This window comes from Pyrgilauda ruficollis, unplaced genomic scaffold (assembly GCF_017590135.1).
Source record: "Pyrgilauda ruficollis isolate IOZ18807 unplaced genomic scaffold, ASM1759013v1 scaffold2, whole genome shotgun sequence".
NCBI classification, from domain to species: Eukaryota; Metazoa; Chordata; class Aves; order Passeriformes; family Passeridae; genus Pyrgilauda; species Pyrgilauda ruficollis.
Window position 1 is genome coordinate 28,577,573 of NW_024519206.1, and position 16,579 is coordinate 28,594,151.

Genomic DNA, 16,579 nt, shown 5'->3' on the forward strand with positions numbered 1-16,579 from the left:
AATTTCACCATAATTACTGCTGGTTGATTATTCATATTCTGCTTTGCATCCTAATGTTAATTTTCTCCACTGTACCTCCACCAAATACTCCTGGTGCTATTTCACATATTGGAACCTTCTGCCCTGAACACAGACCACATCCATTTACTTAAAATAAAAATGCAAGTTGCTACCAATTTATTACACATTCTGCATTTCGTGAACACCTCATGCAGAACAATGCACTCTCAGCTCAGCCCATAATAAATTAGTAGTAGAAGAACTATAGTTTATAACACTGAAACTAAGAACAGTCTGATTTTTAAACAAATATTGGGGTTCAAAACCAAAAACTGCAATGTGCCCAAACAAGAAAAAACCAAAAAAACCCTAACAGACAAAGTAACTGTCTTTTTCAGTTTTGCAGGAATAGATGAAAATGCAACAATTTTGGGCTTATATGTTACATGTGAAAAATTACTAAAGACTAAAACAAAAACTTCAGTCTTGTTTTCAATCTAGATTTTAATAAAAACATGTAATTTAATAGAGTATTCTACATTTGAAAAGACGTGCATTATGTTAAATCCTTTGAAAACACATAATAAAAAAATATGAATCCACAAGGACAATTATAAATTATGATGACAATTTCTTTGAAAAGTATTATTGAAAAAAAGATTAGCCTCCTTAGAAAAGTTGCATATTGATTATACGATCCTTTTAATAAACCACTGTAAACAGAAGTCCTTATAAACAAGCTTTGAGAATCTCTATTCTCAAAGGAAACAAACATCTGAGAAATAAGGTTTTGCAGAGCATGTATCACATTTGAACATTTGATTACTTCAGATACAGAGTGTGCAAGAGGAGGAGAAAAATAAACTGATAGTGACATAACTGGCAGAGAACAGTCAGTAGTTGAAAGTGCTTTCTCAGGATAAGAGCAGAAGGAAACAAAAGCCTCTTTCTAGAGATTTCAGAAATTTTAGCTTATTTTTCACCCCCTCTTTTTCCAAGATCAGCATTACTCATACATACTCATTACATGCATACTGCTGAGTTTGAATGTGGAATTATTCACCTTCTGGAAACTACTTAGACTCTGGTCTCAAGTAAGTCCCAAATCAAGGACTCAAAGGAGCAATTAAAAAAACCATGGGCTTCATCCGGGACACCCAAACAACAGCTCACAACAGGATGAGGTGGTAGGGTGAGGAACAGCATCTTATTCTTACAGGATCTAGTACAAATCAGTCTTTAATATCAGTGCTAGAAGAGCTGATGACCTTTTTCTCATCACTGTGCCCAGTGTTAATTTCATAAATACTTCCTCTAGCCCCAGTCTCCTCAAATCAAGCAGCCTTGTCTAAATAATTCTTATCATTTCTCCAACCTCACTTTCCTCAGAATAACTTTACAGTTCACCTCCCTACAAAGCTCCTCATTCCCATTAGTGCATCCCAGAGGTGCTGTCCTCCCTCAGCCCAGATGAGGCAAATTATGCCCAACACATGAGGGGGGGCAATGGAAGCAACTCAGATTTTGCCCAACTGAAAACTCCTCTCATGTTTTTAAAAGTAAGCAGTCTGGCTTCTCAGTATTATTTTCCCTTCTTCCTTTCACATAATTCAAGCGATCTATCTGCTATGAGCAAGTTTAATCAGCATTGTGGAGTCCCACTGCATGCCTTAAATGTCAGCTTTCCACTGCAGAAACTCAACCCAGAATGTTCTGTTGTTGTTTCATATGTTTGTACGTTTTGTATGCTTTTGTTGTGCTCTATGCTGTCTGGTGTTTTCTTTCTACAAGTTTACTAATGGAAATTCTTCATTTGCTACTGGGAAATCATTCAGACTTGTGCTACCTGTTCACTCATATGGGTGCTGGACTTGTGCTAAATCTCACTAAAATCAGATACTTGCATATCCACAAATCTGCAGCATACATCACTGTTCTGCTTTCTGCAGAAGGGCCAGTTTTGGAATCCATGATTTGTTTATGCAAAATGCTGCTAAACTAAGTGACTTAAACATCAAGCTTCACTGGCAAAGATTCAGAAATATCAAGGTGATAGTTCGTAACAGCCCTGCACATAAATGCCCACAGGACAACTGAACAGGAGATGAATTTATGCCAAGCCTTCTCAAAATATAGGGTATTTCTGATTACATTGTATCTTCTACTTCAAGTGTATTAAAAAGCAACTTTCTTCCTGTCTTTGTACTAGAAGATCCTTTCACAAGAATATCCCATGTATCACAGTTGCTGATCATGGAGGTATTTATAGAATTTTTCTTGATAAAATAATGCTTGAATATGCTTATGAAACTGCAAAGTATCTGCTTTCTCTAGTAAATCAGTTTGTTATCACAAAGATAACAATGTTATTCTTGTAATTCTTCTAGCCTCCAGTGAAATGGAAACCCACGCTCTTCTTTGAGATGACTAGAAAAATTATGGAGTTCATTTATTTCTTTCCCCTGAAGTAAATTTCAGAGCATTGTTTTGCCAAATTATGTATTTATTTTCTCACTATTTCCCAAATTGCTGACAGGAGAACACCCCTGCCATGACCTTCTTTCCTATCTAGACTCTGAATGTATAAAGCCCAGTGTTCTGTGTTGCTCTCCTGTTTACAGGAAAATCAGATATTACAAACTTGCTGATGGAAGTCTTGATGAAGACCTGAGCCTATGTAGATTAAATTTGTGTTGATGACTATTACTTTTGGCAATAGCCAGCAATGAGAATTATCACAGCTTTTACAAGGTATCTTACTCATTCTTACTCAAAGTGTGTTTCTAGAAAATATTAAACTCATTATTAAAGTAATATTTTGTTTTAGGGAGGTAGTCAATATTGCTTGGAAAAATATCAATGCCCATTAGGTTCCAGTGATATTTAATGTACTTATCATTTCAAGAGAAATTTTATGAGTCATTAGCTTTGAATCAGGTTCCAAAGCATAGGATAACATTTATTTCCAACAAGCTGGGAGAAGACAGAGAATTCAGAGGTCAAGCTCCTTTACATGGAAACTAAGAATCACTACATTGTTTCCAATATTATTTTTGGAAAAAAACTTACAGCAAACTACCAATCTAAAAATGTAAATATCCTATATGTTCTTTCTCAGCAGATTGCATTCTCTGTATATTCTGATCCAATTAGTGTCTCTTCTAGGGGCAGGAGTAGATACGTTTGTATTTCTCCTACTGTCTTACAGAACTAACAGTCAGCAGATGTGATCTGGATGCTAGTCCCTCCTATGGACTAACTGAAGGTTTTTAAGAAAACCTTTTCCTGTGTCTGGTATTCTTAAAGGAATCTGTACAGCTGCAAAAGCAAGGACAGTGTTTGAACATGAAATTAAAGAAAAATAACTTGATCAGGAAGAACATGTCTTCCATAAGAGAATCTGAAGAGATCTTATAGCAACTTCCAGTTCCCAAAGAAGCCTACAAGGGAGCTGGAGAGGGACTTCTTACAAGAACATGTAGTATTAAGAAAAGGGAGAATGGTTTTAAACTGAAAGAGGGCAGGCTTAGACTGGATATTAGGAAGACATTCTTTACTGTGAGGATTGTGAAGCACTGAACAGCTTGCCCACAGAAGATATGGATGTCCCATCCCTGGAGGTGTTCAAGACCAGCGTGGAAGGGGCTCTGAGAAACTTGGTCTAGTGAAAGGTGGCCTTGTCAGTGGCACAGAGGTTGGAGCTAGATGATCTTTATAGTCTCTTCTAACCCAAACAATTCTATGATTCTATGATCATTAAGATTAATCTGTTAAGTGAAAATGGAATATTTTTGTTAATAAAGATCATTAGGAGAAGGCAAATATCATCAAATAAGGTGCTTCAGGCTTTTTCCCAAATCTAATTAAATTTATGCAGGAAGTGGAAGGTAGATACATCACCATCATGGTAAATTCCATAAGTCCTTTCTTGTGTTTATCTGAGATACAGATTCTAGAGAAAATGGGCTTTGACTTATTATAAAAAAATCTCAGAAAAAGAAGCTTGAATCACCATCAGTTACCACAATACAAAATTTTAAAAATTATACCACCCTATTTTAAAGAATCTGCTAACAGCAGGAATAATATTAGAATATAAAACTAGATGAATAAACTGGTGCAAGGTGACGGAGATGAGAAGTAATCAGGAAAATGAGCTCCTGTTCTCTAAGGTTCCAGGAACCATTTACTAATAAACTCTAGAAAAGTATTGGTCTAAGAACTCTGCATGAATGGGCCAGCCTTTGGCAGGCTGCAAAAGTTAATACAGTAGTCAGGGCTTAAAATATGGATAATACAATAAAGCCGGTAAGGATGATACTTGCAGATAATTATAATTCAATTAATTTCTAAATAATTTTGTAAATGTTGCATCACTGTAAATCATTATTTTTGAGTAAATACATTCATTTATCTTTCAGTCTTGCCTCATGGTAAAATCAATGCTCTAGTCTGATATTTCCTGTGCCATAGCATAATATAGTTATGTTATGCCATAACATAGTTGGGCATGAATATCCCTTAGCTGAAAGAAATCTGGTAGATTCCTAGGGTATTTAATATATATATTGCAATTAATATATATATATAATGCATATATTACATTAATATAATGCAATAAGAAGTACAGCTTTCCAGTATTTTTCATTAATTTGCCATTGGGCTCGAGGGATCCAGCTGTAGATGGATGAAACAAATTATCATATCCTCTGAATGGTAGCTTAAGCTGCTGAGAAATAACAAGAGAATGGACACAGAGCATGGAAATTGTGGTGTTTCTCTGAGAGGTGAGGAACCTTCTTGTAACAGTGTCATATTTCAAAAAGGAAATTATTTCATAATATTAAAATAGCAAACAAGTGTAATTGATTTACACAGTTGGAGAAGTAAAGTTTTTATTTCAGATTTAATTATTTGGAACTTTTCTTTTTCTATCTATTTATTTTTGGTTTATAGTCCCCACTATGTCTCATTCCCAGAATACATATTTCTCCATATCTCTAGACCAACTGTTGTTTTCACTATCATACGATATTTTATGGCCAGACCTGTGTGAAACAAAGTCATTGTGATTCATAAGGTTTTCATGTAAACCTTTTTCTCTGTTTCACTTCAAGGAGTTCATCCCTTGAGTTTTTCTTTGAGTTTCAACTTCAAAGGAACCTAAAACTGCAATCTGAAATCCAGTCAAGGCTGCAAAGCTTTGCCTTGTTTCAGGTCAAGAGCTCAGGAAAATGTTGAATTATCTGACCAAAGCAAAATCAATTCACTGAAAAAACCCCTCCCGTAATGCAGAATTATCTTGTTCCTTTTAGTTCAGCATAACTCAAACTCATTAAAAATCAACTACAGTTACAATCCCCACTAACACAGTCTTGACTCCAGCCTCTTTGAGAAATGCTGTTATACTCCCCACAAAAGCATCCATTGACAAGAGAAAAACATATTTTACTGTGGCATATAATAGAGTTTGCTTTGTAAAATAATATTATCTTTAAGTAAAATGGTACTGAACAAGTGCTATCTGCACTTAAACACTTTCCAGCTCCACAGAATCACGACATCTGCTATATTTTTCATGAAATCTGCAATGCTGTTTAAAATCACTTACAGCTATTTTTATACCACACAACAGTTATCATTCCAACTTCCCCCCTTCCCCAGCATATCTTTCATCCTGCTACTACCACAAACTTTAGAATTCAAAAGCAACAGACAGCCAACTAAGTGTGTCTGAATACACACACACACACTGCACAAGTAGAAAAGGAAAGTCGGGTCAGCATCAGTGCAGTAGACCTCAGTCCCAGACCTCCGGACATTGTGACTGCAACCTCTGGCAAGTTTCAACAAATCCCCTCATTATTTGCAGCTGTATCTGGAACATGCTCCTGTAAAAACTGACAGCTATTGCCTGCTCAATAAAGCAAGAGTTGAGGTTGTCTCACTCTGTATCTTGATGGTGGAATTTTTTATTTTTTGCCCATTTTTGTGCCATTAACTTCAATAGTCTAGAAAGGCATAGGATTTCACACATTCTGACAGGATATCTATCAAGTGAATAACTTTCTGCTCAACCTTGTTTTGTAAGAAAGACCTCTAAAGTATAGCAGCGCATGGTGAAAACAAAAATTTTGTTATTTAAACGAAAAAAGTAACAAAACTAAAGCTTACACATCTAAGTTAGAAACTTTGTCTGAACCAGAAACGTAAAAGTTCTTGAACAATGTGTCTCCAAATGACCTGGAGAGTTTATGTAATCCCATCCACTTTATCCATTCCATAAATACAGGACAATATACTCCAAATCCCTCTTTTGGTGCTGCAGTTCAGCAATGCCTTTTATTTGCCTTATAGCACTGTTTTATCCATAAAAGGCAGGTGAAAATCTTATTAAGAAAAAGTCACGTCTCCTTGGATTATAATTTCTTCCCTTTGTAATAAATGTGATTTCAGAAAAGTGAAGGCATCCATTTGTCCTTGTTACTTCTCTTTGGAACTCAAGAAGAAAGCTTAACTATGTTCAGCTATGTCTTAAGAGCTGGTCTGCACACCACAAAGGAGCACAGTCAGACATAAATTCTGTGCTGTCTTTCCTAAAGTTAGATGCAACCATGCCATCACTGTGCACATTCCCTCTCGGTGGAAAAAGGGCTGCCATGCAATCTCTCTTATAGGCATTGGTACCTTAAATATTCCTTTTTAATCAAAATTAATTTGCTATTTAACTCTTACAGTTTTACAGTTTCAATAGCTAGATCATAGAGAGCTTTGCTACTCAATGTATTAATAGTTATTACATAAAATATATCCCTTCTTACTTTTCTATAATCTTTAACTGTAAATTAGGTTTTTTTTTAATCCATAAAACCGTGAATGGTCAAACATTTTCTCATTGGTTCGGGGTTTTTGGTTAAAGCACAAAAAATTCTGCAATTATCTTTGTAAAATTATGCATAGCTGTATTTAATGTAAACAGTAAAGTAGTATAAGCCTGTATCTCTATAAATCCTGGCTTCAATTTCAGCTGATTGCCTGTTCAAAGGCATTTTTACTCTCATCTCAATATTAGGAGATTGTTGGAAAAAGGAAGAAGTGAACAAAACTAAGGACTGGATATATTTTCTCTGTGTCCTAGGTATTTTTGCAGATGAAAATCCCACCCTTTTAGCAAATGAGGGGAGAAACAAAAGATGCATACCACTGAGTCATCATACATTGTTCAGGACCTATAAAAGGGCAACAGCACCTTTCTTCTTTCTGTTCTTTTACAGTGTAGGGCATGCGGAGCTCATAGGAAATATTCTCATTTCAGAAACTCATAACTACAGAGAAAATAATTAGATTTTAAGCTGCTGATAATCAGTGTGTAAACACCCTTTGTGATTAGCAACCTAAACCAGCATCTCAAGCAGCAGTCAGCAGCTCTCCCCAACAGTTTAGGGCAGATTCAGTTTCCATTTGAAACTGTTTCTTGTGTGCAGCTGCTGAGAATGTGTTTGCTCAGTAAACCCAGCTGCTGTTGAACTGCTCTGGTGGATAGCATGGCACAGTACAGTGCTCTATAAACATGTTATAATGCAGGAAATGCAGAAGGTGATTAAGCCAACACCTTCTTTCAAAAGAGGCACGAGGATCTTTAACAACCAGAAAGGAAGAATGATTTTTTTTTTTTTTAAATCTCAGCCAAAAGACGTGAGAGACTTCCCTACTCCATTGAAATTTTGAAACTGCAGGGTAGCTTACAGTTATGACAAGTGGCACCACTGTAACTAGTTCCGTCGCAAGTGCACTTGAAGCTGTCCCACGTCTGGGTGCATTTACCATCGTGTTCACAGTGATTGGGCACACACCTGTCAGGATGAGATGCAAAGACAGAAAGAGAAACCAAAATGAGCATCAAGATTCACACAAAGCAAAATTTTGAGCTGCACAAGCTGTGTATCCTCGTCTAGTAATTAATCCTTGCTATTTTAGGTGTATTAACAGAATTTATATCTGAACACACAATTGGATTAAACTGCATAAAAGATTCCTGAAGGCTTTGCTGAAGCCTTTGTACAGACAGTAAAAAAGCACATTAAAGGCGGAACAGATTGATCATCATAAATCGGGGTTCTATGTAACATATGACTGGTACTCAGCTTTCAAAACCAAAAGAACATCACATGTCACACCTTCTCCTGCTGTGCAGGTGGTGTCACGCCTCAAGGAACCCAGTCCCACAGCTGACTGGATGTTAAAAACAAAATGCCACTGGCTTGCTCTTCATCTTTCTGTAGCCATCAATGGGATAAAAGGGAGACAAGTTGCCTGCTGGCTAGGATGGAAGGAAATTAGTAAAGCTGCATTATTAAAACTGACCATAGGCTTTGTTGTAATAGTTGTGTAATTTTTTCTTGTCACAGGGGTTTATGGCAAGATTTGTTCACCTTTCTCCCACATGCCTGCTTTTCTTCCCTCCAGCTACACTGTTGCTGGAGAGTGGGAGGAATGAAAAAGTGGAACAGCAAAACCCCAAAGTTATAGCTAAACATATTTTTATTGTTTGAAGTATTATCTAAATGTGATTTCAGAGATTTGAGTTTGGCCAGGTTCTTTTCTGTCAAACATAGTTAAAAATTGGAATTACCATTTACTTTCACCTCTGAAACTATTAAACTTCTTTTCCTTGAAAGGACTTTGAAATATCATTTCAAAGAATGTTTTTTCCTTATTAAATTAGTTATAATCAGACTCAGTATGGGCTCTGCCTTTTTGATCAAGAAACAAAGGACTTTTCCTTTTATGTTTTTTTTTTTTTTTTTGGCAAATCTGTATTTTTTTTTTTTATTATTAAATTAAAAACTAAAACTAAGAGAGCCCCTATTAGACAAAGAGGATCTTTTCAGTAATGCATAAAAAAATAAGTGTTCTTATCTCTAAGATAAATCTGAAGTTCATTGTATTCCTGTGACAGCTAACAACTCTCTCACAAACAGCATCCAAGGAAAGCTTCGCTTTCCTATGTAGAAACATTGAAACTGAAAGGATCTGGGCCATTCCTCAATAAGCTTACAGTCTCTTATTTCCTCAGTTTCCAGTTAACAGCATTCACATTCATGGCTCAACAACCAAGAATAATTTCTGTCACAATATGCCTTGCAGAACTGAGTATTTTATACTCTCATTTAGAAATTGTTTTTTGTTTTGTGCATGCCGGTACATGTTCCCCAAAATATATGGAATATAGATGTCTTATGTCCTATATCGGCCTTTACAACTCAAGGCTACCCATTCTTTTCCAAAAAGGTCAGAAAATACTGGCATGGTTAAAAATAGTTCTGAAAGAAATGCTCTTCTAAAGCAAGAAACAAAGCACTTAAAAATCTTCTTTCCATAGTAAAATACAGTGAAACCACCTGAGGCAATTATCACAGTTCAATAAATTATGTCTTCAGCGTGGTTTAAATGAATTAATTTAGTTTTATAAGTGTGGCAGGCTAAATGAATAGATAGAGCTGATTACTGCTATCCAGTTGTGTTCTCAACACCGCAGAAGAAAAACGAGAGTGTAAAATAGCACATTTCTAAACAGACAAATAATTAACAATTTACATGAATCCATAGCTCCTGGGTACAAGAGCAGGGAAAGCAAAGAGCAATGGCATTACAAAAATAATCTCATAAAAGTAACTTTTATTCAAGGCTGTAAATAACTACAAAAGTTCCTAAATCAGTATAAGGTTTTGTATTTTTTTCAGCTTTTCAAAATAACTTCTTTTTATATATTTTCTTCTTCATTTACATTTGAACATGCATTACTTGAAAAGTAATTTCCCAATGACCAAACCAAACATTTTTCTATGTGAATTTTACCAGATATTTATATGAACTCTCATACGCAATGCTCGCAACTAGTTTCACATTTTAGTGCAGTATAACTTACTTTTATTGCAACATAACTAGTAAAGAGACTGCATTACTGACTATATAACTGAGGTAAATTACTTAATCTTCAAAAAGATGAAAACTAGATATTATCTGTATCATTTAATGGAGTGTATTAAGTCATAAAACCAGAGATATTCAGCAAACTCCTTAATGTTAATTTTATGCTTCCAGTATGATGGTTGGATTAGTGTAATGGCTTCCAGTGGATGGTTGGATCTGCATCTGCAAAATTTGTTTTTTAATCTGATTTTTGCTGTTCTAAAGATGATGCTTATAGAAAAATAGAGTAAACAATATTCTAACATTAGTGCACACTGAAGATTAAATCAGACTATAGGATCATTTCCTGACATTCTCCCTTCACCCTCTTTTCTGTTAGTTTATCAGATAGAATGATAAGATTTATTTTCTATTAAGTCCATTAGCAAACTTCTGTAACATAATCTGGTGGTCATCTGTCCACATTTTGGACAAACCTTACCTACTATAATAGAGTTTACAAGAAATGCTAGATATTCAGAATGTAGAAATTACAAAAAAACCCAAAAACCCAAAAAACCCCTGTTTTAATTCAGTAAACCATATAATGAAGAATAACATGCATCACTGCAATCGCCATTATTTTTCAAACACATTTCTTTCTATAGAATGAGACTAATCTGCAATTTTCAATATACAAACATCGTGGTATGAGATTTGTATTTTGAGCAGATACAATCATTACATTTATCTACCTTATGCTCATCATTTTGTAGACGGGCAAAATTTATACACTTAAAACCTCAAAAAAATTCAATGCATGCATGATTTGTGGATGATTTGTGTTAAAAGACTATGTTTCTAAGCAATTCAGTTCTTTCTTCTCCTTTAGGAATAAGGCTTCATTACATAAAAAACCCCATAAAACAAAACAAACCTTCAAAACAGCACCTCCCTCCTAAACCAGGCTCTGAAGTTAGAAACTATCACAAAGCAGAACTGCAAGTTCCTCATTACCAAATTGTGTCTCCTCCCAGTGTGGATACCCGTCTTTCAAAACTTGCAAAATGTTGCACTCTATTTCGAGAACTTTCTTGCTCTATGGCTCCTTCTGAAAGGCAAGTCCAGAACTTCATCCTTTCAAGTATGATACGCTGTCTTTTAATTTCCACCCCAAAATTTATCCATAGATAAATGCTGTTTGGTTTGGTATTTTATTTGGAGACTTTGATTTGTTTATCAAACAGTGTTTGTTTTCCTTTTGGATTTACATCTCCATGCTTTACAGGGAGCAATCATAACTTCTTTTAGTCTGTAGTTTTGTGAGATGAAGTCTCCTGTTGGAAAAAATTTTTTTCACAGTTCTTCCTTGTAGCTCTGCTCCTGTTTGTGCTTGCATTCTGCTGAGTGTTCTAGAGGAGATCTTATCAGTTTTGTGATTTCAGAGTTGATCAGAATTTTTTAATTTCTTTACTGAAATTATTTTACTTAATATATAGCATTTTACTGACTACTAAAGAATAGTGGCTTAAAGTCATCCTGAGATTTCTCACCATGGTAAAGACCTTCACTAAATTCCCATCCTTCTTCTTTTCATCACTTCCAACCAATGATTTCCATTGCATCCAGAAAATCTTGCTACTGTTTTTAACAGCATTACTGTGTGCTGTAATTCCATTGTGTCATTCAAATCATTCAGGTTATTTTTCTGGGCTGAATCTGTATCATCAGCATGTTTCATCAAGATATTCCTAATTTTGAGCCAAGGTTAGAGCATTAAATAGGATTTTCTCTGGCACTGATCTCTGAGCAACTCTCATCTCCCAGCCAGCCATTAGCCCATCAGTATAAATTGAGAGACAATTCCATTTGACAGTTCACAAGTTAGTTTGCAATTCCTCCCTCAAACCCCATCTTTCCTGGTTTAGCTAATAATTTCCATCATTACAATATATCAAATATTTTATTGACATCTGGCAAAATAGATCTATTACTTTTCTCCTATCTGACACAAAAAGCTCTGTGCTTTACCAGAGAAGGAGATCGTATTAATCCTGAATAATCCACTGTTGATAAACATCTGCTGCATTCTATCTACCTTGCATTTACTTCAGGATAACTCCTTGTTTTCCTCAAAAACATAATAAAACTACTAAAGGCAGATTAATAGGTGTCCAGTGATCTGGATTTCTCTATTTTTTTAATTACATCAGGTTAACTCTGTCATCTCATAATACAAAATCATTAGCTTTTTAAAAATTTGTTCAGGGTTTTTTCTGCTGTTATTTGATTGGTTTTGTTTGGCGTGGTTTGTTTGGTTGGTTTGTTTGTTTTAGTTTTTGTTTTGTTTTTGTTTATTTGGAGGTTTTTGTGGTTTTATGTTTGATTTGTTCTACATGTGATCCTAAATAAGCTCAACATACTATTGACAGCAAGAAAAAAAAAAAAAAAGAAGACAAAGAAAAGGCATCTCATAATGTTAGTATCAGCAGGAAAATGATATCAGACCCATGTAGAAATCCTCAGAGCCTATTCAGCAGAAATGAGCAATGGCTGATTTTCAATTGCACAAACATTCTTGGAAACAGGAAGGTTACAAACTGCTAGAAATGTCCACAGGGGAAGGGCAAAGATGCAATGAGGTTCATTAGTGGTAGAAAGTATTTTCAGAAGCAACTCAACATACATCAAGAATGACTTAAGTATGCTTGGGTCTGCCTGAAGGCAGGAGAATGAGCTCAGAGGTCTCTCCAGACACCTTTCTAATCTGGGTATTTTCATATTCCATAAGAAACAGAAAGTATTTCTTTCAATCTCTTTTTTCTCATTATGTGATTATGATTTCTTAATGTTGTACATGTGCCATTTATTCTCTGTAGGTCAACAGGTCACTGCCTCAGTCTTTTTAGAGGACCATGTCCCTCAGGGCAGGGTTATTTAAAACATTAACTAGCTTGCCTAGACATATTGTGCCCAAAGGGTATTTGACTCCAATTTTGGGGTTTAGAGATCATTTGAGCAAGAGCATAAAAAGTTCTTTTGTGCAGAAAGGCAAATGCCCATATGGCCACATGCAGACTGTGAAAGTCTTTCAGTACTGAAGAACCATCAAAAATCTTAAAATTCACTCCTGTAAAACAGACCTTTCCTTAATTTCCCTGCCTTCTCCCTTCCTGCTTCCCTTTCCCACATAAGTGCAAAATACAGCTTGCTTTTAGATACAACTTAAACCAACGCTCTTTACATATACATTTAAAACAATCAAGCCAAGAAATTACCAAAGGAAAACATTCACCTGTGCAACTGCTCCTCCACCTGAGAGGTCAAAAGGAACACACACACCCCACAAAATATTTGCTATGTACTGCCTGCAGCTGTAGTGAGAAGAACTCAAATGCTACAGCAATAATGACAGCATGAGAACTTCTGTTGAGCAGAACAAAATGTTAAAGGCTTTTTGCAAAGGAAAATAACCCAGGATGAATTATGCTTAACATGAAATTCAATCTTTTCCTTCTCATCATCAAATCCCTATCTAATCTTCCTCATGCTCACACCTCACCTCTCATTTCTCTCTCAAATTGCTTCTGTTCTGCTTTTTTGTCCTTTTCTCTGCTTCAGAACGAACTACTATCGGTTTGTTTTGAGTGTTTTTCCAGTATTTGCCCAATAGTTACCCTTTTTGACACCTCCAAACATATCCTTCAAATCCGTATTTTTTATCACCATTTTTTGCAAAGGTCCTCCAAAATGCAGGCTGCTGTCCTTTTGAGCATGTTGTTCTGTCACCATCTACCTCTATCCACACCAACAAAAAGACTTTTAAAACATTAAGAAAATTTAAAAGTTTTTTACTCTTCAGAATCACCTGACTGCTCAAGAAGACCATGAAAAATTACATGTAAAAATTAACATATAAGGAAAATAATTTGTAGGAGCAATAAATGCTTTCAGCTGGTATCTTGAACCACTGAAGATCTGTTTGTTTATTTAAAAGACATTTTGTAAACTGGTAACCAAATCACAAAAACTTTCTAAACATATATATCTGTTTGCAGTGATGCTGCTCTTTAATGCAACAGGAGGTATTGCACTCATCATAGTAAAAACATACTGAAAATAAGATATCCCAATCATCCAATTAAGGACACAGTGCTATTGCAGAGTTCTACTGTACCAATATTAGCTTAAAATTAACCATTCCATAGAGAGTCTGTGTTTTTCACAGTATCCCAAAGGAAAGTGAAACCAGCTGATCTGCCTGTAAGATTATGTCTTATTTCTTAAAAGGTAATAAGTATTAAATTGACCTTGAGATTTTCAGCAATAGGATTTGGAACTCCTACGCAGGGCAGCACAAAGGGCAGATGGAAGGGACTGTAAAATTAACTTAGATTCACAATAATTCCCAAACTTGTTTAACTTGCTGCTGACTTCTAAGCTAATTGTGCACACATGTATATAATCAACAATGGCAGAGCTAAATAAACCTGAAAAAAGAAGTACCTATCCTTTCTTTGTCACTTACAGCAATACAAGACCTTCATGTTTCTTTGGTGGATATTATCAAACCTATTCTGTCACAAGATCAAAAAAAAAGTGGGGTACTTTTAAAGACTGTGATTTGCAAAGGAAAAATCCATTTTAAAACATGGAGTGACATTTGATTAAGAAAAGTTCCTTTATGCTATATTAGCACTAAAGGTTGTCAAACAGTTTTTTTGGTGTTATCTTCAGATCTGTAAGGTTCCATGCTAAACTGTTTGCATTAGAATGATTAATGGAGAATTTAATAGATAAAGTACCACAGTTAGCTGATACAGATTAAATTATTCTCTTGGATTTATGCAGTTCTTATTTTGTACACAACAATGTAGAGACTGATTTCTCCTTTCTTTTCTACTGCTCTTAATTTTCAGAACAGTTTATGAATTAGTTCCTTAGAATTAAATCATGGTGGTTCCACTTTAGCAATTGCAGAAGCTGGATAAGCCATTTTTCTGCATTTGTTGTAGACAATTTTCTGTACCTGTGTGTAATGCATAAGCTAGGTTCTATGGTGTCTTGATGGCTGGAAAACTACTTTTGTCCAACTCCAACTGTTGCCACTTCTGCTGAAGCAAAGCAAGGGAGGATGAATCTCAGCAAGAGTTAACAAAAGGGAATTTCACAGCCCTGGAATCCATTCTGTCAGTTCCTACTAATTGTATCATGACAGCAGGAGACCAGCTCTGTGTGGAGTTGAAGCTAGAGGAAATGGTGTATTTGGCAGCACTTACTCAGGGGTTGTCTGTCTTCTCTGGAGCGGGGCAGGGCAGGGAGCTGGGAACATCAGGATAAAGTGAATGTAAATGGCCCATAGGCTGCATGTAGTCCAAAAGCTGAAAATTAGAGTGTGCTGTGACAATCTTACAGAGGTAGATGATAAACACAGAAATTCATAAAATGAACTAATCAGGCTAGATAAAACGACAATCTGTTGTACAATGTTTTAGTCAGAAAACTGAGGCTTAGGTCTTCAGCTGGTGTAAATAAGAACATTTGCATCTATCTTAAGCCAGTTAAATGAGTTGAAAAAAAGGAAGAATAAACTTTTATAAAAGGCCAGCTATGAAATATTATTTATCTCCTAGGGGTATGTTTTTAATCTTTTCCACTACCTTGTGAAGACCTTTGCCTAGTCATTAACCAGGTTAAGGCTTTCTAGAGCAGATGAAAGCTGCTCTGTATAACAATTATTTTTGGACTGATGTGTTTGAGTTTATTATTTGAACAAACACGCGGGAGTGGCATTTATTCACTAACCTAACTGTGCCATGGCACAACTCAGACCTCCCGGGGATATGAGAATATGTCTTAAGCACTGAGACTGTCTAGAAGAACCTCACGGGTTTTAATTACTAAGTCTCTGAAGAAATTTTTAAACCTTTCCAAGTATTGCCCTGTTCAAAATCTGACTGGATTAGTTTTGTATTCATCTAATCACCTCTCTTTTGCTATTTCAAATAGGTAAAGTAGAACATACTGGCTAGGCTTGAGAACAAACCATAAAATAGTTTCTTTGGTATCTTGTTAATTCTTTATTATTTCTTCTTTTTTTCAGCTTTAATTAAATACAGCTCCTGAGATTTTATGATGTCAGCTTCATAATCCAAGTTAGACATTTGAAGAAAGTTGCTCTTATTTTGTAGAAGAACATAATTATCAGAGCATGTGGACCAGTGAAGAACCTATATAATACAGAACAGTGACTACAATATTCCCTGCTAATAAACACAACTGATCATGCATTGGATCGCCACACAAATACAGAATTTATTGAGCTGTGTTTTAAATGAGATTATGCCTAAATTTATATTTTGGGGACTAAAGGAACGGTAATTAGAATCCTTTATGTTTCTTCCCATAATGTAAAATGTTACTCAGTAATAAAGACGGGTACAATACTGACAGATGATTTTGTATTGAAAGTCTCTTCTGTGTCAATCAAACCTGGATGTGGACTGTCATAGCCTTTGGCTATGATGCTTCTCCACTACTTGGTGCACAAGATAGAGCATCTAATATTTTACATTACTTGTTTTGATTGCCTGCCTCTTAATGAGGGACAAAAATGATCTCATGTTGATCTTCAAATAGGTGACAAAATTTTGCTGCATCATATGCA

At 35.5% G+C, this 16,579-nt stretch overlaps 1 protein-coding gene across 1 annotated transcript in view; it reads right to left on the reverse strand.

The window, feature by feature from the left end:
• The window catches only part of CNTNAP2 (contactin associated protein 2), a 1,012,072-nt gene that overhangs the window by 336,249 nt on the left and 659,244 nt on the right, over positions 1 to 16,579 (reverse strand). Inside the window, exon 11 of the mRNA XM_041466404.1 lies at positions 7,747 to 7,853. Coding sequence (XP_041322338.1) covers positions 7,747 to 7,853 — 107 coding nt within the window. The remainder of the gene's footprint in view (positions 1 to 7,746; positions 7,854 to 16,579) is intronic.